This window comes from Suillus plorans (assembly GCF_016647745.1).
Source record: "Suillus plorans strain S12 chromosome Unknown HD556scaffold_77, whole genome shotgun sequence".
NCBI lineage: Eukaryota > Fungi > Basidiomycota > Agaricomycetes > Boletales > Suillaceae > Suillus > Suillus plorans.
In genome coordinates this window covers 107,681-129,330 of record NW_024537461.1, presented here as the reverse complement: position 1 = coordinate 129,330, position 21,650 = coordinate 107,681, and the positions used below count along the sequence as shown (strand labels likewise).

Genomic DNA, 21,650 nt, shown 5'->3' with positions numbered 1-21,650 from the left:
CAATTTGCATAACATGGCTGATCATAGTCCCGTCAGGGGTCGCAAACAATGTTTTGTGCACATCTTCAGGCATGATGTGTATCTGCTCGTAGGCATCCTTGCCATTGAGCAGCAAACAGAATGGCTTCGACGACACATTGTGTAAGATGGTGTCAATGTCTGGCAACGGGGAGGTGAGTTTACGAGTGTTCTTGTTTCATTGACGGGTGTCTAGTACAGTACGTAGTTTAAGTGACCCATCTTTCATGGTCTTCTTCATCATGATCATAGGGACAGCATTAGTCCCGCTGACAAACTCCCATCATTTGGTCCAGATGTAGTGGTTGCACTTTGCTCTCCACAGAGGGCACATCACTTCAGGACACCTAGACTGATGCCACGAGTACACCTTGTTTTCATCAATCAAAGGTATGACATGGTTTATGTTTCGCAGAGGTGGGAGAGGGGTCTCATGAGCCTCTTTGCAGATGTCCTTGGCATAATCAAGCAGCTCCTTCTGATAAGTCTTGATTAGATTGGTGTCTGGGCTGGCGCCCTTAACTTCTAAAACTTGGGTTTGCATGCCTCTAATTGGTAATGGTATGACACTTCTAATCTTGATTTCTGGTGGGTTGAATCCTAATAGAACCTGGTGCTGGAACAGAAACAGCATTCCGAGGATCACATCGTAAGCTTCCAGGTTCGTGATGTCAAAGGTATGAGGACTGCTGATATCTTGGTACTTCAGGTTAACAGTCGTACTTGCTTTCACAGTGCTCCGGGACCCAGATACCACTAATTGCAGCGGAATTGGCTTGTCCAGTAGAGTGTAAGTGAGTTTCAGTTGGTCGACGACAGTACTTGATATGAAATCTGTTAGGGAGCCGGAGTCTAATAGCGCGCTGCATGGCTGGTCATTCACCATTACAATAACAACAATGGAATGTGGAAGTATTTGGGTGGTTGACTTAGGCTTTGATGTGTTGCACTGAAGGGTACGAGTGTCTGTGTTAAGACCGTGCACAAAGGGTAGGACTGGATCTGAGGGGCTTGGCTTCAGCTCGTGCGCTGCGCCCCTTACCCGAGTATGTGCCCTTAATTTCAGAATGACGTCTGGAGAAAGTCCAAGGACATCCGAAGCGTGGGAAAGTTCGGAAGGACTTTCTGGACGAGTGCGAGAAACTTCCGGATGAGTGCAGGAAAGTTCCAGAGGAACTTCCGGAAATTACAACGAGGTTTTGTCCTGATACAGATACATGTAATGGCTACTTAGGACAAGTCCTGAGTAGAAGCAAACAGAGGAAAGGCTGCAAGGACAAAGTCCAAAGCAGAATAGGTCCGGAGGACTGCGGGAAAGTTCTGGAGGAACTTCCGGAAACTCGGAGGATTGGATGAGTGGAGGATCAGAGGAGCAGAGGAGCAGAGCTCTGGCCTAGGGAATTCCTCCCTAGGCCTGAGATGGATAATGACTAAGTCGGAGGACTAATATGATATTCAGACTGAGGGACTACAGGACATATACAAGAGTTTATATACTAAGGAAATAATGGAAAGATCAGTAAGCAAGAGTCTGAGGCTATGTATGAAGCATAAGCAAAGTTATCAAGCGCGAGTTGAAAATGAAGCATAGGTTTAACGGATCAGTAAGCATACCGGTAGTAAATATAACCAAGATACCAAGGACAAGAAATACCGAATAGAGGAATAGGCTGTGTTAACGTTATATGCACAGGAAATGAATTAAGAAGCTTATCATATATCGGATCGGAAGCGGATCAGATCAGATCAGATCAGATCAGAGGTCCGGACGGGAAGCATGGATATATGGGATATAACATTAGGGTGATGGGACAAAGAATGAATGATGCAGGCTAGCTGCAGCGGTATGGAGGTCTGATGTACAGAAGTAAAGGGATCTGGATGGGTGGATATGCAGAGGTGCAGGGATCCGGACAGATAGAGGACTGGAGACATGGATAGGGCGTCCAATGTTCATGCACAGACTCCGTTTGGGTACCCTTTAGTTTTGATTTGTTATCAGTTCCCTGTGATTCTGAGGGGGCTGCTTCGCTCGGCACGTCTGTGGAAAGTCATCATCTTCTGTGTTGGCATGGAGAACTGACTCCTGGGACTGGGTAAGCTGACTACTTGTTAACGTGACACCTCCCCACATTAGTCGTAGTGAAGACTTGGTGAGCACTAGATTGTCGTAGTTGTGCAGTTTATTATTAATTAACCAGGAGACAACATCAAACGTAGGATCAGTCATTTGGTCAAGGTAGATGATATAATCATCATAGTTGTGTTTGTCCAATAAAAGGTACGTGTTTGGTCCTCTGTGTAGTGATATACTGAATCAGTCCTTACCAGTAGGTTCATACAAAGGATCATATATCTCATCAGTCAGGAGAGGTACACCTAATCTTAGCAGCATTAGGGTGCGAGAGACGATCATAAGTGTCTCTCTGGCATCTAGTTCAGATCCTTTGTCTATACTGACTGCCATCCCATACAGAGCACTCACTACACCTTCTTCTATTGTGGCATTTCAACTATTGGCACTGGTGATCCCAACCGCATGAGCACCGAGGGTATCGACTGTTGAGTTCGGCCTAAATGGGAGCTGGTGTTGTCTAGGACACTCCTTTGCTAGATGCCTGGTTTGCTCACACTCAAAGCATTGGTTAAGTTCACGCAACCTTTTCAACTGATCCGGGTTCCTCTTAGGGTTCTTAGTCCTTGGTTGGGCAGTTTCTGACAAGATCTAGTCTGCCTGTTCCTCGCTGCCAAAGATTCTGACACAGTGTTTGCAGATAATGAGTTGGTCCTTTGTTGATTCAAAGGTCGGTACTGTCATAAATGTTGTCTATGAGTGGAGTTATTGCCATATGCGTAGCTGGCCACTAGGGTGGGGTTCAAGGCCAGGATAATGTTGGGGTCCTTTGCATTCTCAAGGTACGCTCGTTTTATACGTAGTGCCTTTCGCTCAATGGTATCAAGGTCAATGGTATTATGCTCGTAGCCCTTGTCTACCAGCGATGCTCTAATACATTGCTGACAATTCATCCAGAATTGTTGTACCATTTCACGATCATTGACATCGCTGACTGTATCAGCGATATTTTGGAGTTGTTACAGATAATCTCGAATGGACAGCTTAACGTCTTTTTTTGCATTTGAGGAACCTTTAACGCTGCTGGGTGTGGAAATCCAGAGGGAATGAATAATTGAATAGTTGTTCGAAAAATTTGGTGAGTGAGTACTCTTTTCATAAGTCCAGGATATCTCGCTCATAGAATCGATATGCTTGCCCACTTAGGTATTTACAAAGCATTCATATGCTTTGCCCTGGGGATAGGCAGGTTCTGTCCTTCCAGTCCCTCACTTCATGCACCCACTTCTTGAATGGGGTGGTGTTCACCTCTCTGTTGCAAGTAAACAGTGGGTCGTTCTTAATGAATCCTTGCTGATATTTCAGTAAATTCAGCTTCGAACGATATTCTTTGTGAGCATGTCTTTTGGAGCGCTTGGTATCGTCTGAATCACTATCGTGATCAGAGTCTGGCTCTAACACGAGGAAGTCAATTCCGAACCCAGTGAGGGTCTCATCCAGGTTCTTAGTGATGTTTCTCGTGTCCTTGTTAAGATGGGAGTGAAGTGGGCCGCTTCTAGAGGCTACTGAGAGGCCAGAAGAGATCAGACTAGAGTCCAGAGTAAGTTGCCAAAGAGGCAGGGAGCACTGGACTCTGGGATATGGGCGACATATGGTAAACAAATGTAAACAGACAAGCCACAATCAAAGAGTAAGTAATAACTCGACCTAGGGACATCCTAGGGAGGTTAGGAAGTCATGTAAATAGTAAGTAAAGTATCAGGAATAATGCTATGAGTATGAAGGCACAATAAGACACATAAAAGACATAGAAATGCATACTGTAGAGGTGAATGATCATTTAACTAACAGTCCTTGCCTTTCTTTCGTGACTTTGGTGATTTCTGACACTTGGTTTTAGGTTTTTGTTTGACGTCAGTTTCAGTGGATGAGCGCTCATCATTGCTGGCTGACATTGACTCAGAATCACTTGGGTCTGGATCACTGTGGTCTAGCCCAGTCATAGCACATTTCACAGAGCTTCCAGCAGGGAGGATCAAGGATGCTCTTTGATACTAATTATCCTCAGTTACCTCTCGATATCGCAAACCTTTTGGTGGGTCTCTGTTTTCTTAAGCTGTGGCCAGTATCTCACGCTTGGGCTCTAAGTCTTTAGATTCACAGGGTATTGGAGCACGGCAGGCATTGTGAGTCTGTTTCCATGTCTCATTTTCTCAGGTTTGACTCTGAATCACTAGGTTTCGGAGTTCCTGGACTTGTTCCTTCATATTCTCAATGAGATTCCCTTGTTCAGTGAATTCGATGTGGGCTAGGTCGCGATACTTTCGTAATGCAAGGTTTTGCACTTGGATAGACCCGCGACGATTGTTGTCATTCCAGAGTCATTTGGAAGATTTGTCGGAGTCCCTTGGATCGGGCTTACTCAAGCGAGGGATGTGTTCGTCGATTTCGGTCCAATGCTTAAAAAGGTCATCTGATTCGAGTACATCTTTATTCGATTTTAACTCTTTCTCTTTTAGTTGATATGGGATTCTAGGTGTTGAGGTGGCTGTTTGCACCATCGGTTTCAAGACAGGAAATTCAGGCACTTCGCCTATATTGTTGTCGTTAGGTGAGTTGAACCAGCTGATATTTTCTTTTGATTGACACATGTCATTTCAAATATTGGTATCTAGGTTCATGTTCCTATTGGTGCGTATTCTAATGTGGGATGTCTGCAATCCGCTAACACTGCCTAGAATAGGGCTTATGCTTATCATGGCAGATCCTTTGCCATCATCCTTTTCAGGGATCAATGTGTTTCCTCCACCATCTATAGGCGAGATTCTGGTGTTCGATGGGGCTCCTAGAGCCCCCAGCCACGAATCAGAGGATAGCTGATTACTAGTTGGGGCTTCTGCCCTCAAACTAAGTGATTGCTTGACTCTAGCGACGACTGTGTCACGAGTCCATGCGCTCTCAATGCCTAGGTCGAGAGCACCCACTCACTACAGCTAGGGAGCTCAGCGGGAAAGTAGCTGGTACATTTTTGTTTTTGTTGTCATTGTTGTTTGATATTTTGATTTTTGTTTTCAAATTTTGAATATAGGTTGAGATTTGTAAAGCAGGGTTGTTGACGTACGAGGGTGATCAGTCCTCGTTGATGGCGGCCATAGGGGAATTTTATTTAGGTTTAGGGAAGTTCAAAATATGTGGTGCGAGTAAAGTGTTCATACAATAGAGTTGATGTTTGAATATACTTATTTCAGACGAGAGAACTGTCCGAACTAAATGTTATTTGAGGGAGAAAGATCAATTACTCTAACAGTAGATAAAATGAGTCTTATATACTGTAGAGTAAGGAATAATTAGGAATATGAGAGAAACTATGGAAAGATGTTGCCTTGTAACGATGAAGGCTTTTTAGGAACACTACACTATGAGATCATTTTCATCAAGGAACTACAAAGATCAATAAAGTGCACTAGCAGGCACACTGTAAATATTGTGTCAATTTGAAGACAAAGGATCTTGCAAATGCTGATCAGCAAGCTGTTGTACATAGGATACTGCAGGCTATCAGAACTCTCACAGTTTTGATGCAGGAAGGTGAGTTTTTTTTCAATTAATGTGTTATATAAATGATTAATAGTATACTAATGGACTCAAATAGCATGTGCTGGTGTCCCTCATATTGCCAGAAAGGTCAAAATAATGGCAAACTATTTGTTGGATTGTCAATATGTCCCTGGCAATATCAAGGCCAATGCGGAAATATTTAAACATAGAAAAAAGTAGCAGGCTGACGATGATGACGGATCTTCCACAAAACCACAACTTGTATCTGCTGGTAACAATATGACAGTGATGGAGGAGAGAGCTATTGTTCCAATAACTTGGAAGCAACAGAGGTTCAATGTACTTGCTACAAAAGTAATTCTATTTGGTCTAAGCAAATAGGAAGCATTTTCTCAACAACTATTCCATACATGTATCTCTGCTGGCTGGTCTCTTAATTTCATTACTAATCCCAAAGTTCAAAAGCTCTTTTATGATTATATCTCTGGAGCTATAATTCCAATAAGACAGGCTTTGTCAGGCAAAATTCTTCATGCAGAAGTCACCAGAGTTGAGGGAGAAATCAAAAACACCTTCTGTAAGGATGCTTATTCAGTCCTTTCTGGTAACAGCTGGAGGGATCTAGCAAAAATACATCAGATTGCTTCATTCATACTATTAAATGTTAGCCCATTCACACTAGGGCTGCTGAATGAAGAGCAAATGTCAATATTTCACAAGATCCTTGCACTTATCCTGCCTGTTGTTGCCCACTGAACCTTACATTTCTGTTCACTATTTTAACTTCTTGAAATTTCAAAGGCACTAAAAGTGAAAGTGACAGCAATAAAACATGAGGACAAGTTACTGGTAGCTGCAGGGCAGGGTCACCAAGCAGAGAATGAGGCTCGTAACATTCTTGACCACATTTCGAATGATATATTTTGGAAAAAGCTTCTTCAGATCAAGACTCATATCAAACCACTTGACATTGCTGTTAATGTCTCATAAAACTTGAACATATGCTGTGATCAGGTCTGGCTCCTTCTTGGCAAACTCTACTGCACCTATGTAAATCTCCATGTCACAGACCATAGCCTTTCACTGACAGAAGACAAAGATAAGTCACATTCTGTGATATTTATTATTGATAGCATTGAAAAGAGATGGTAACATGCAGACCAAGACCTCTTCATTATAGCACTATTCTTGAACTCATTGATCAATTCCAATCTTATCAATAGTCATGTCCTCCCACCTGGTGTCCTTATGGGAATTGCCTGACAACTATATTTTTGTGTTTTCAAGTACAACAACACAAAAATACCAGCAGGTCTGATTGGCCAAATCTATGAATATTATCAGCATACTAGGATCTTTGCACCAGCTACATGGCCAATACAGGAACTTAAAAACTCACTGAAAGATGAGATGAGTTTTAAACACTCAAAAATTTCTACATGACTCAGTCTGTTGTGTTAGAATGGTTTCTGTGACTCTCTCTGTATCTGAGGCTTACTTGACTCTAAAAATCCACTCATACAGCTTGTACAACTTGTCTTAAGCTTTGTCCCAAACTCTACATCAGCCAAGTGCTTGTTTTCTTCATTGGGAAATACAAAATGAAAACAATGAACTCAGTTGGGTATGCAGAAGAACCACAACATGACATTCCTCAAGATGGAGCTTCATCATCAGTATATTATTGATGGCACAGCCCAATGCCACCTCAATTGTTGACTTGGCAACCTTGAAATAGTTGTTGACCGCAATCTCACAGGTAGCTACATGGAAGATCAAGAACTTGTTATGAACACTGACACCAATAAGTCTAAATCAGACAATGACATGGAGAATCTACCCGAGAACAATCATCCTCCATCATCTTCATTTTCAGCTCTTGTGCTGCAGCTGCATTAGGAAAAAATCAAGTCTCTTATTTCATTCTCAAAGTTACTTTTTTGACTTATTGTGTAAAATAAGGAGAAATAAGTAGGTCCTCATCCTTAGGATAAGGCAGTTAAGGCAGTTCAGGTGAACAAAAAGCAGCCAAAAGTCACTATTAGTGAGTGTAAAACAAAGTAATAAGTAGCTTAAGACACAAATCTAAGGGAATTAAGTGGTGTGGAATGAGGCAGTAGAGTGTGAATGATAGAGATTGAGGGGGCACAAATCCTGCAAGCAATAGGTCAGTGATGCAGCCATACGGAAAAAAAAGAAACATACAGATTTGAATGTGAGAGTGTGGATTGATGGAAGGCAGAGCACTGGCACCTGACTTGGAAAACTGCTGCTGCAATGTACATGCTTTATAATAGGTATTGCCCATGAAGAAGAATTATCACACTCATGTCCTGCAAATGGTAGATGACAATCTGAATCATCATGGCTTGAGTTCAGAGGAAGATCTACACTCACTTCCTATGAATAGTAGGCAACAACTTGGATCAGCATGGCTCTTACTCGAACAAGGATTGACACACTCACAACCTGTAAATAGTGGGCAACAATTTGGATCAGCATGACTCAAGCTCAAAGGAAGATAAACACTCACAGGCTGTCATAACAGTGCAAAGAAGATGGAGATCATCCTGTAATATTTTTGTTTAAATAGAAAGAACAGAATTGAAATAAAAAATCATTGATCTGTGTGACCAACTAGGTGCAAGGTCAGCACTTCCCTGTAAAGTACGATAGATGGTTAGAGTTTAAAAACGAAAAAGAAAATATACCTACACTGGGTACACATAGCAAGGACAAGTGCAGGCAGGAAGTTGTTAAATGTTGCTCAATGTTGAAAGTTGAATGTCGAGCATTAAACTTGAAGTGTTTTGAACTAAAGTCATATAAGTGTGTAAATAAACAAACATAAGCAAATGTTTGACTTATTGCCGCTATCAACTTAATGCCCAGGATGAAGCTAATGCAAGCATCTGGGAGAGTAGCAATGATGAATTACCTGTTAGGAAAGCACTTAGGTACGAAAGGACACCAACTCCAACACCAGTGTTTGAGGAGAAGCCAATAATAACTAGTATCTAGTGTGTCTGCCTAGTTCTCAGTAATATTTGTCTATTGACCGCTTTGTTAGCTGAGGTCAAAAAGTGACCTTCCATAACCCCCAATATCATTTTCTCCTTGAAGTTCTCAAAGTGTCTAAACTACCAATCGATTATCCAGACTTTGAAGCATCTGAGGTATCCCCCCCCCTCACTGGCTCTTTGCCAACAAACTAAGTGCAAGTCTCACGACCTTAGCCAAACATTCCTCCAATCAAATTCCTTGGTGCCAAATATGTAAAGGTTAATTTGACATATGTACAGTAGTGGAGTTCTACTTTGAGTAATAATATGTTTTGATGCCAACCTGAGTAGAGCGTACGGGTGAGGGTAGGGGTAGGTTAGGCTGAGACCCACACCCACACCCTGAGGGTATCCCCACTTACCACCTGTACGGGTTACTCATACCCATGCATATCCCTATCTACAGGACTATGTTCTTGTGGGATTTGGTGCTCGTGGTACCCTCAGATGCACTGACATCTAAATATTTAACACTTATGTCAATCTACTAGTACCCAACTATTCAACAACTCACAAGCCACCATGCAGCTTGACTTGTTCTCCAAAATGATAAAATGTGTTACAAAATTGACCGACAAAGCTAAGGCAGCCCTTGAAGACAGGCTCAATGGTCCCTTCTCCAAGAAAAGGAAGAACAATATGAGTGGGGCAAGTACAGCACCTGATAAGGCAAAAAAAGTGAAACCTGCCCAACCAAGTAGAATGACCAATAATAACCAAAACATAACACCTCCAAGTCCAAACATAATGCCTGTAAGTCCACCGATAGCAGCTCATCAAGCAGTAGTTCACACTGAGAAGGAGGAGGAGGAGGCAATGTATGGAAATGTGATTGACATTAGTGATGAGATTAAGGAGCTTGAGGAGCCAAGGTCATTGAGTCCAGGACAAGTAGAGAGTGCCAAAGATGAGCTAAGTATGAAAACAATTCAATATGAAAAACATTTTGTTAATAAACATATAGAATAGTTAATGAAAAAGTGGCTCTCACCAGTGTATGCATTCTTTAATCCAATGCCTCACATTGTTAAAATCCATGGATGGCATGCACATGAATTCAAGTGTAGTGTACAAGAATGTAAGGCTACCATCTGTCAGTTCCTGGATAAAAAAAATGCACAGTCCACTGGTAACATGTGGAAACACATTAAATCATATTGGGGTGAGGATGTACTGAATGCTGCTGATGATGCAAAGGATGCAAACAGTCCGGAGCAAAATTGTCCTAGGCATCCTGTGAGATAGTTCAATAACAGCATCATTTGATTGAAAAGGCAAAGGGAAAGTAATGTATACCACCAACACACCCATGCCGAGACAAAGTAAGTCTTCCAGACCATCATACTGACGCACAACTTGATACCACAGAACTGAACTTGTCTGTTGGGTATCTAAGAGTCTGCGACCATTTGAGATCCTGAAGGATAGAGGTTTTCTGTCATTAATGAAGACAGGCAGACCAAAATATTACTTACCTTCCCTAACAATATCCTGTGATGTTTGGCTTGTGTTTGCATGAACTTGACAGTGAATTGCTAAAATGTTACAGGTTAGTCAAATCTCATAATTTAAATTGATGTTTACTTAGTCATACCAGGAGTACAAGGGAAAATAACCAATGCCTGGACCTCACAGAACCACCAAGCCTTTGTGGCCATATGTGTCCAACTTGAACACATGAATACCCCTTAGTCTGCCATTAGATATCATTGAGGTTGCAAAGGTAAGGAAATACTTACTCAACCAGCTGTCATATCCCGCATTCTAGACCTACATCCGACAATGTTCCCACGCCTCATCCGGACCTCCAGACCTCCTGTCCATATCTCCAGTCCTCTATCTGTCCGGATCCCTGCACCTCTGCACATCCACCTCCGCATATCCACACCCGGATCCCTGTATCTCTGTACATCGGACCTCCATACCTCCACAGCTAGCCTGCATCATTCATCCTTTGTCTCATCGCCCTAAGCACGTTCTGTCCGATTCCCGGATCTGATGTCCGGACACCTGATCTGCTATCCACCTCTCAGGATCTTTGGATCCAACATATACTTCATATCCAAACCCAAACCTTAAATCAGCACCCATCCCCTTATGGTAATCACCTGTCTCCGGTCTTCGGTTATCTCTGTTTTTGTTTTGCTTATTGATCCTTGTACAAGTTTCATCTCCGAGTTCATTTCCTATGATCTGTTTCACTTACTAATACATTTCCACATGCTCATACATAGCCTTACCCCTCTGTTTACTGATCTGCACAGACTTACCTCCAGTATAAACTCCTGTAGATACTCCTGTATTTCCTTAGTCTGAATATCATATTAGTCCTCGCACTAGCCTTCACACTAAGTCCTCATAACTAGTTTCTTCCTTGTTAACATCCACCTTAGACCTAGGGAGGAATTCCCTAGGCCAGAGCTCTGCTCCTTTGCTCCTCCACTCCTCCAATCCTCTGATCCTCTGCTCATCCGCTCCTCTGATCCTCCACTCATCAGATCCTGAACTCCTCTGAAGTTTCTGGGAGTTCCTCCAGAACTTTCCCATGGTCCTCCGGACCTATTCTGCTTTGGACTTTGTCCTTGCAGCCTTTCCTCTGTTTGCTTCTACTTAGGACTTGTCCTAAGTAGCCATTACATGTATCTATATCAGGACGAAACCTCATTGTAATTTCTGGAAGTTCCTTCAGAACTTTCCTGCACTCATCCAGAAGTTTCTCGCACTCATCCGGAAAGTCCTTCTGAACTTTCCCGTGCTTCGGATGTCCTTGGACTTTCTCTGAACGTCATTCTGAAATTAAGGGCACATACTCGGGTAAGGGGCGCAGCGCACGAGCTGAAGCCAAGCCCCTCAGAATCAGTCCTACCCTTTGTGCACAGTCTTAACACCAGCACAGACAATGACACCATGTGACTAGTCCCATAGTGGTCAAGGACTTGCAGCGGTTTTTGCAAAGATGCTAGAGAAGTTTGGAATATCAGATAAGGCAAGAAATTGAACAAATGAAACCCTTACAAGCTGACATTGCAATGAATAGCTGTTGAGCATAACATGTGACAATGTGTCCAATAATAATGTGATGATTGATGACCTGGAGTCTCTGGTGCCAACATTTGGAGGTTGTCATATCCCATGTTCCGGACCCGGACCAATCACGCAATCATCTCCGGACTTAATCGCTTCTTGGACCCGAACCAGGTGGCACCCCGACAAGGACCCCGGAACCCAACCACCAACATCACGCCCGACAGCACCAAGGACGCCGAACGGCGGCCCCAACGCTGCAACCAACGCAGGATCCTCATCAATCCAAAACCAAGAACCAAGGTATACCCAACCAAAAACAGCAAACATGGCCCCAACCAGCACAACGAACCCTCCAACCGCCTCCCAACCAACACGCATGAACAACCGTAAAACAACCGCAAGCAAACCATTACTAACTATCAGTAAATTTAACGAAGAACATGCCCTAGGGACGGGTATAAGAACCGACGTCAACTCAACAAATTCGGCAAGGAAAATCCTATCAACTCATGGCTTAGTACTACCAACAGCGGGCAACATGCTTCAGCCAATAGCAACGGCCCTGTTTGAGTTCAGCATCTCAGCCAACCTAGGAGCAACCCACATCGACATCCTTTGAGCAATGGCCTTTGTACTGCTGGAAGTCGACCGCGAAATTGACGTCTCAAGTATCGTAAAGAAAGTTCAAGCCTTGATGGGAGGACCAGTGGCCATGCTGGACGAGAAGATAGAAGAGCTAGAGAAAGTCGTAGAGAAGCACAAAACAACGCTAGAATATACAGCGTCAGAGGTAAGCAAACAGTTAAACTCTGTAGTACTCAAGGTATCCCATGCAGCCAAGAACACTGTGACACCGCAACACGTCCTGACCATGAATGAAGGTACAGCCGGAAAGAAAGACCAGAGATCATATGTGACAGCAACCAAGGAAAGAATCCCGGCACCCCTGATCAAGGCCTTAGCTCGCAATGAAGCCCAAGGATGCCAAATACTCTTAGAAAGGCGCTCACCAAACTTCACCAACACACTCATCAATCTCACGGAAATCTAGCTGGTCGCAAAAGCAAACCTAGCAGTGGAAGCCATGGAAAAAGAAGAAACTGACATACCACAGAACATCAAGTTCATCTCAGCCAGACGCCTCCCCCATGGAGGCGTATTATATGAACTAGACTCAGCAGAATCAGCTTCCTGGCTCAACAACCCACCAAACCGCAGCAAATTCCTCGAAGGTTTCGGAATTGAAGTCGTACTCAGAGACAGAGCGTACCATGTCATAGTGGAGAACGTGCCGATAAACTTCGTGCCAGAACAACCAGCAGCATTAACTGACATCGAACAGAAAGCAGGAATGAAACCCAAGACAATATCAAAGGCAAGATACATCAAGCCGATCAACAGACACAACCCGGACCAGCGAACGGCCCACGCCATCCTCACCTTCAACACCAAGGAGAGTGCCAACCAAGCAATCAGATTTGGCCTCTCGGTCGCAGGTAAGAAAGTATACGCCAGGAAACTGATTACGGAACCCTCCAGATGCCTTAAATGCCACTCCTTCGACGGTTCACACATGGCCAAGGACTGCCCACAGGAGGAAGACACCTGCGGGACATGCGGTGGATCACACAGGACCTCCACCTGCACAATAAAGGACCAAAGTAACTTCTACTGCGTGAACTGCAACGTCCAGGGCCACGCCACCTGGAGTAGAGACTGCCCAACATTCAACGCGAAGTGGAACACTCACAAGAACCGAAATGCAGAATCTACATACCGCTACTACCTAACTGATGACCCCCTTACCTGGGAGAAGGTATCGAATTCAGACGCCGAATGGAACGATCAAGAAGAAGCGCAAACAAGACCACCCCAACCCCAGCCCCCCCAACCGCAACCAACCCAAAGGTACCCGCCGCCAAGAGACAGGTCCGATGAGTGGCGCACAGCTACAAGACAACAGAGACCGCAAAGGACCCCCGCCTACAACCAGAACCCCAACCAAGTCCCGCTAGGAGGACAATTGAGAATAACAGACATATGGGCCTCACAACCGCGGCACCAACCGGCTCCAACCCAGCAACGCCCTCCGAATCCAAGCAATGACCCAACACCCAGCGACACCAGCACCCAGTCAGCGACATCTCGGCGAACGCCCCCACCAATGGGAGAGTATAACCCAGGCAGATGGAGTGACGACCAAGACTTTGAATAAATGCCTGTACAACCCAACGACCAACCGCCGGCAAGGGACAACCTCAGGATATGGTAACAAAATATTAGAAAATCACTCCCCGCCTGGGAACATATGTTAAAAAACCTGGACCCTAACGTGTATGATATCGCCTGCATACAAGAACCCTATTTAAACCCGGTAAAGCTCGCTAACGCCTCCAACCTTAGACAATACTGGGATGTATTATACCCATCAGACCACCATTCCAGCCCCAACAGAATGCAAGTCATCATGTTAGTCAACAAGAAGCTCTTGAAGAATAACTGGCACATCATAACGATCAAATCACCAAATGTAATGGCAGTTGAGCTAGTGGGCGACTTTGGAAAGGTGCGCATGTACAATATTTATAACACCTGTGACAACGACAACACCCTGCACTTCCTCGAAAGACACATGGCCACTGAGCACAACACCAGACAGGCCCGAGTGCAATGCATCGCTCAAGGCGAACAGGAGGAAAAACCGGAGTACATAATGTGGATGGGCGACTTCAACCGCCACCATCCTATGTGGGAACCACGACATAATACCCACTTATTCACCGTGGTGAACCTCACCGCCGCAGCTGTACTAATAAACTTATTATCTCTGTATAACCTTGTACAGGTACTGCCACCGGGAACAGCCACCTTAGAAGCATCAAACACAAGAAATCTCACACATCCAGACAACACCTTTTGTTCAATGCAAATGGAACAGATGGTCACTCAATGCAATGTCAAACTGCAACTCCGCCCGGTCATAACAGACCACTTCCCGATCATAACCGTCCTAGATCTAGAACCCGAACGCGCCATATCAACGCCTAAGCACAACTACTGGGAGACCGACTGGAAGAAATTTAGAGAACACCTATCGGACAAGCTAAGTGCCATCCCCCCTCCAGCAGAACTCACGACCCGCACACTGTTTGAACAGGCTCTGGCAGCACTAACAAGTAGGATAACGGAGACAGTGGAAGCCAAGATCCCAAAAACCAACCCCTCCCCATATGCCAAATGTTGGTGGTCAAAGGAACTAGACGCAGAATGAAGAACGGTCCACAGGCTGGCAAGAGAGTCGAGGAAACTCCAAGCAAGATGAAATGACCCTATCCATGAGGAGTACAGATCAGCACACAATAGGTTCTCAGAGAGTATCAAACGAGCAAAGGCAGACCACTGGAACGAATGGATGGAGAAACTGACACCGGCAGGAATTTGGACCTTCCACAAATACACCGCAAGCAATCCAGCCGACCAAGTCCACACAAGAATAAAGACATTACAGGACCCAAGAGCTGATGGCCAAATCGGAGCAACTCAAGACAACGCTCATAAGATCAAGCTACTCTATAATGTCTTTTTCAGACCACCAGTGGAAAATGACTATGTTGACCCAGAATACACCTATGACCCACCGATATGCGACTTCGAGCCCATCATGGACCAGCAAGTGTATCGTGCAATAGCCAAACTAGCGCCTCACAAAGCCCCGGGCCTGAACAGCATACACAATATAGTCTTCACCCGGTGCACAGATCTGTTAGTCCCATACATGTCGCCCATCTTCCGCGCTACATTCAAGCTCGGAATCTATCCCAACGAGTGGAAATGCTCATCGACCATCGTCTTAAGGAAGCCAGGGAGACCGGATTACAGTGTTCCGAAAGCTTACAGACCGATCACGCTACTAGACACCATGGCTAAGATTTTATCCTCTTGCGTAGCAGATGACCTGACGTACATTGCAGAACAACACGGCCTACTCCCAGCAACACACTTCGGTGGAAGACCAGGCAGATCAATGGTAGATTCACTCCACCTACTAATGAAATTCATCACAGATGCCTGGGCATCGAAGGAGGACCACGTCTCACTACTATTCCTCGACGTGAAAGCCGCTTTCCCAAGCATAGTCACCAACAAGCTCCTGCACATTATGCGGAAGAAAGGCATACCGGAGCAGTACGTCGAGTGGTACAGAAGGAGACTAGCAGATAGAACCACCTACCTCTTCTTCGACGACCACCAGTCCAAACTCTTCAACGTGTCAGATGGCCTTGACCAAGGCTGCCCACTGTCACTGATAGCCTTCATATTCTACAATTCAGATGTACTAGAAGTTGCTGACCCTAACCCACGCAAAGGAGAGTTAAGCTTAGGCTTCCTCAATGATGTTGCGCTGGCAGCCAGAGCCACATCATACGCAGAATCAAATGCCAAACTCAAGACTATGATGGAGAAATGAGGGGGTGCACTGGAGTGGAGCGAGCAACATCACACTGAGTTCGAGCTTGAGAAAACTGCGCTAATATGCTTATCAAGGAAACACATACCAAGTGAGGAGAACCCCCGCAAAACAGTACCAGAACCACGACCCGCCATCACTATCCGCAACCACACCATTCAACCATCCAAGTCCCACAAGTTCCTGGGAATGGTAGTAGACGAAAATCTCAACTTCAAAGAACACGCTGTAGAGACTAACATCTCTGTGGCCTCGTAGAGGTCTAATTTCCGATGTGTGTCGAGTGCTAATCATTATCCGAATCATTCCCTATCATATCCGACTCAATACACACCAAACCCGAAAACATCGGACATCGGACATCGGACATCGCATCGGACTATTGGACTTCGCTTGTACTCGTCCTACCTATGTCCTGCCTCATTGCGCTAGCCCCCACTAGGTGCATAGTTACTTGTTTTCCCATCGCTAACATTGTAGACCACATTATTACATGTCCGCAGCACCTCATGTCTTATTACATAGGACATCGGATCCGAAAATATTGCGCTACTACTTTCGCCTATATGGTTCTGGACTTCTACGTATCTACATAAATATTGGACTCCCCATAGCATTATTCATTATCCAAGTAGAGGGGAGCAGTTCCCCGACGCTTAGTGGTCAAATCCGATATTTCGTAGTTCTTAGTTGATATTGCGAATATCATCGCTCTTTCATTATCCGTATCAATCATCGTTGTCATCACGCATACCGCTCGCTTTTCCGACGCTCGCATAACGCGTCACTATTAGTTTCCGCATACCCGACCTGAATCCAACTACCCGACCCAACAAACCCGACGCTTTTGCATCGGACATCGTAAATATACCTTCGGACATTGTTTCCCGCGCTCGGACTATTGATCTCACATTACTCACTTACCCCCAAGACTATTCCCAGACTGCAGACCCCTGGGTCGAACGCACTTGTCAGGCAAGTATAACAGACTAGGCAGTGCAAAGACCACAACACAAATATATCAGTTTGGAGCAATCTTCATTTGTTCCTCTCTGTATTGTAGTTTCTACAATGCAGCCTACGCCCTTGCAAAAGGGACCAAGTACGCGCTGGCCTGTACGAGAATAATTCGCCCAACGAAAGGGATGCACGGAAGGCTGATGAAGCGACTGTTCGAGGGGGTAATAGTCCCAAAGATGCTGTACACAGCAGACGTGTGGTGCTCAGGCCTCGTGGCCAAGGGGAGAGGAAAACAAAGGGGAGGCAAAGGAGCGCGAGGATTCACATTGCAAATGTCAAGGGTCCAGCGAATGGCCACTCTCCTAATAACTGGTGGACTAAGATCATCTTCTAATGATATGCTGGATGCACACACTAACGTCCTTCCATTCCAACAGCTACTCCGGAAAGTCTGTCTCAGAGCAACACTCAGAATGGCCATGCTCCCGCAAATCCACCCGCTAGCTAAAGGCATTCGTGCAGCATACTCCTATGGCGCAAAGAGAGAGTTTAAGGGGAGAAAACAACACCCGTCTCCGCTCCACAAGCTGATGTATGAATTCCAGATAAACCCTGACAAGATGGAGAAAATATGGCCAGTCAGACACTATCCAAAGTGGGCCCCAGACGTAGAGTCCCGCATCGCGGACGAGACAGAGGGAGCAATAGAAGAGGACATGGGAGCCAACGAAGACATCCGGGCGTACTCGGACGGATCCCTAATTGACGGCGGAGTAGGAGCAGCAGCAGTGATCATGAGAGGCAAGGAGGAGGTACGAAGCTTGAGATTCTACCTGGGCAGGGACACAGAACACACAGTGTACGAGGGCGAGCTTGTAGGAATGATCTTAGCGGTCCAACTGCTCAAAGAGGAGGGAGGAGGAAGAGGGGGGACCATGTCGTTGGGAGTAGACAACCAGGCCACCATCCGCGCCACGGCAGCCTTCCATTCCCAACCGGGACATCATCTAATGGACATGTTCCATGACAACCTACGCGAACTCATCCCGGACAATGACGAAAGGAAACTCATCGTCAAGTGGACACCAGGCCACAAGGGTATCCAGGGCAACGAAGCAGCGGACGTGCAGGCGAAGGAAGCAGCCAGAGGAAACACGTCAGAAAGTCACACACTCCCAGAATCGTTGGTGATGAACCGGGGGGAGATCATGGAACTGCCACTAAGCAAGTCAGCAGTCAAGCAAGTACTCTACCGCAAAATCAAGAATGAGGCCGTGAAGATCACACAGAACTCGCCGAGATTCGCTACACTCCACACCATAGACTACTCCGCTCCCTCCAACAAGTTTGCCAAGAGCGTCGCGATGCTGCCAAGGAAGCACAGCTCCATCCTGTTTCAACTCCATACGGGTCACATCGCGCTCAACAAGCACCTGCACCGCATTTCAAAAACCCCGTCAGCCAAATGCGAAAAATGCAACGCGCACGAGGAAACCGTTCACCACTTCCTACTCACTTGCCCATCATTCATCAGACAGCGCAACGCTCTGAGACTCGAAGTCGGCCAGCGCAATTGCAATGTCAAGTACCTTGTTAAGACCGTGCACAAAGGGTAGGACTGATTCCGAGGGGCTTGGCTTCAGCTCGTGCGCTGCGCCCCTTACCCGAGTATGTGCCCTTAATTTCAGAATGATGTCCGAAGAAAGTCCAAGGATGTCCGAAGGACGTCCGATGTGCGGGAAAGTTCAGAAGGACTTTCCGGACGAGTGCAAGTAACTTCTGGATGAGTGTGGGAAAGTTCCGGAGGAACTTCCGGAAATTACGATGAGGTTTCGTCCTGATACGGATACGTGTAATGGCTACTTAGGACACGTCCTAAGTAGAAGCAAACAGAGGAAAGGCTGCAAGGACAAAGTCCGAAGCAGAATAGGTCCGGAGGACTGCGGGAAAGTTTCGGACGAGCGTCCGGAAACTTCGGAGGATCGGATGAGCGGATAAGCAGAGCTCTGGCCTAGGGAATTTCTCCCTAGGCCCGAGATGGATTTTGACTAAGTTGATAGACTAGAACTGATGTGAGGACTTAGAGTGAGATCTAGTGCAAGGACTAATATGATATTCAGACTGAGGAACTACAGGACATATACAAGAGTTTATATACTAAGGAAATAACGGAAAGATCAGTAAGCAAGCGTCCGAGGCTATGTATGAAGCATAAGCAAAGTTATCAAGCGCGAGTCGGAAATGAAGCATAGGTTAACGGATCAGTAAGCGTACCGGTAGTAAGTATAACCGAGATACCGAGGACAAGGAATACCGAATAGAGGAATAGGCTGTGTTAACGTTATAGGCACAGGAAATGAATTAGGAAGCTTATCATATATCGAATTGGACCGGATCGGACCGGACCAGATGTCCGGACAAGAAGCGTGGATATACGGGATATGATATTAGGGCAATAGGACAAAGGATGAATGATGCAGGCTAGCTGCGGAGGTATGGAGGTCCGATGTACGGAGGTAAAGGGATCTGGACATGGATGCGCGGATGTGGATGTGCAGAGGTGCAGGGATCCGGATGGGTAGAGGACTGGAGACATGGATAGGGCGTCCGAAGGTCCGGATGAGGCGTGGGAACATTATCGGATGTAGGTCCGGAATACAGGATATGACATACCTACTCAACGAGTACAAAGGAATGAGGGCGACACTGAAATACATAGCACGCACGAAACGCTTCGAATGCACCTTTGGAGACATGACTCCCCCGGAGGAAAAGGAAGAGCAGACAAAAAAGTAGTTGAGGAGAGAAGAAGAACCCCACTAAAGTCACCACATATCACCCATCCCCATTGCCTCCAGAAGGCTCCAACGTTCTCGCTCACGCCGGAACCATTGTCAAAGATACGAAACCAAGACTCAATTAGACTTCATATGATAGCAGTACATACATGTAGGTAATGTCCAACATAGGGCTCCACCCCAACGGACACTAAACAAGGATTTAAATAAATAAATAAAATCTCCGGACTTCCGGATCTGGTCAGCTCCTATCTTCCATGCCTTTTCCCTTTGGTATTTCCCTTATCAGTTAGTATGCTTTATTTTCTGTCCCTTATTCATTTCCGTCTTCATTTTACTAAGTTCCAATAGACTAGTGATAGTCGTCCCACATGCTCTGTCCATAGCCTCACATAGCCTCACACTGCACTGACTGTTTCTCCATTATGTCCTCAGTAGTATATAAACCCTGTACAGTCTCTGTAGTTCCTTAGTTCAAATATTATCTCATGTTCATTGTTTGTCAGCGCAATCAACATGAGCCCTTCTGTATCACCTCGTAGAGGCTATTTTGCAGTGTCCCTCAGCATCCTATTGCTTTACTATATAAAGTGCAGCTTTCCCACGAGCCACGCTTAGCGGCCGCTACTTTCCTGCAACGGCCGCAGTGTTCCCGCGCGTGCACAGCTGCGCTTAGCCGCACTTTTCTTGCGCTTCATCGGCCAATGTTCCGCATCCATCCATAGTCCAAAACCAACCCAATGGTACGTTATTCCATGATTATATTTACATATCAGACCATTTCCGCATCGCACCACCTTTATTTCGTCATAGACCCTTATTTACATATAGCTTTACATACCCTACTCGGTAGCGCGTTGGCTCGGTTCCGCATGACAGCGCTTAGTGCAATACTTAAACACTAGCAGTACATATCATTCAAGAGCTTGTTTTCTGGACGTTCCAGTAGCTATTGGCAATCCATATCCGTTTACCGCTTGCACCATGTCTGTTATCGTCCACTTTACATCTATTTCTATTGTCTATCATCTCTATCATCATCCGAACCACTCGTGCATCGGCTGCTTCACAGCCGCGTTCTTCCCACGCATTCAGCTTTCGGCCGCCACTCCGTTCCCGCGCGCGCTGTAGAAACTACAATACAGAGAGGAACAAATGAAGATTGCTCCAAACTGATATATTTGTGTTGTGGTCTTTGCACTGCCTAGTCTGTTATACTTGCCTGACAAGTGCGTTCGACCCAGGGGTCTGCAGTCTGGGAATAGTCTTGGGGGTAAGTGAGTAATGTGAGATCAATAGTCCGAGCGCGGGAAACAATGTCCGAAGGTATATTTACGATGTCCGATGCAAAAGCGTCGGGTTTGTTGGGTCGGGTAGTTGGATTCAGGTCGGGTATGCGGAAACTAATAGTGACGCGTTATGCGAGCGTCGGAAAAGCGAGCGGTATGCGTGATGACAACGATGATTGATACGGATAATGAAAGAGCGATGATATTCGCAATATCAACTAAGAACTACGAAATATCGGATTTGACCACTAAGCGTCGGGGAACTGCTCCCCTCTACTTGGATAATGAATAATGCTATGGGGAGTCCAATATTTATGTAGATACGTAGAAGTCCAGAACCATATAGGCGAAAGTAGTAGCGCAATATTTTCGGATCCGATGTCCTATGTAATAAGA

The 21,650-nt window shown here is 45.5% G+C and overlaps 4 protein-coding genes across 4 annotated transcripts; all 4 read left to right on the top strand.

The window, feature by feature from the left end:
* Window positions 1-12,790: 12,790 nt before the first annotated feature.
* On the top strand, window positions 12,791-13,054 carry HD556DRAFT_1213609 (uncharacterized protein; the record flags this gene model as incomplete). Its single annotated transcript, XM_041296622.1, has 1 exon — window positions 12,791-13,054. A coding segment is annotated over one exon (264 nt), but the record flags the coding sequence as incomplete, so codon positions are not given.
* Window positions 13,055-13,153: 99 nt separating this feature from the next.
* HD556DRAFT_1217537 (uncharacterized protein) lies at window positions 13,154-13,549 on the top strand (the record flags this gene model as incomplete). The annotated part of the gene is made up of 1 exon (XM_041296721.1): window positions 13,154-13,549. A coding segment is annotated over one exon (396 nt), but the record flags the coding sequence as incomplete, so codon positions are not given.
* Window positions 13,550-14,206: 657 nt separating this feature from the next.
* HD556DRAFT_1312634 (uncharacterized protein) lies at window positions 14,207-15,010 on the top strand (the record flags this gene model as incomplete). The annotated part of the gene is made up of 2 exons (XM_041300679.1): window positions 14,207-14,305; window positions 14,585-15,010. 2 exons carry the CDS (start codon window positions 14,207-14,209, stop codon window positions 15,008-15,010), a joined length of 525 nt encoding a protein of 174 aa, XP_041154927.1.
* Window positions 15,011-17,280: 2,270 nt separating this feature from the next.
* On the top strand, window positions 17,281-17,595 carry HD556DRAFT_1218932 (uncharacterized protein; the record flags this gene model as incomplete). Its single annotated transcript, XM_041296752.1, has 1 exon — window positions 17,281-17,595. A coding segment is annotated over one exon (315 nt), but the record flags the coding sequence as incomplete, so codon positions are not given.
* Between the last annotated feature and the right edge of the window lie 4,055 nt (window positions 17,596-21,650).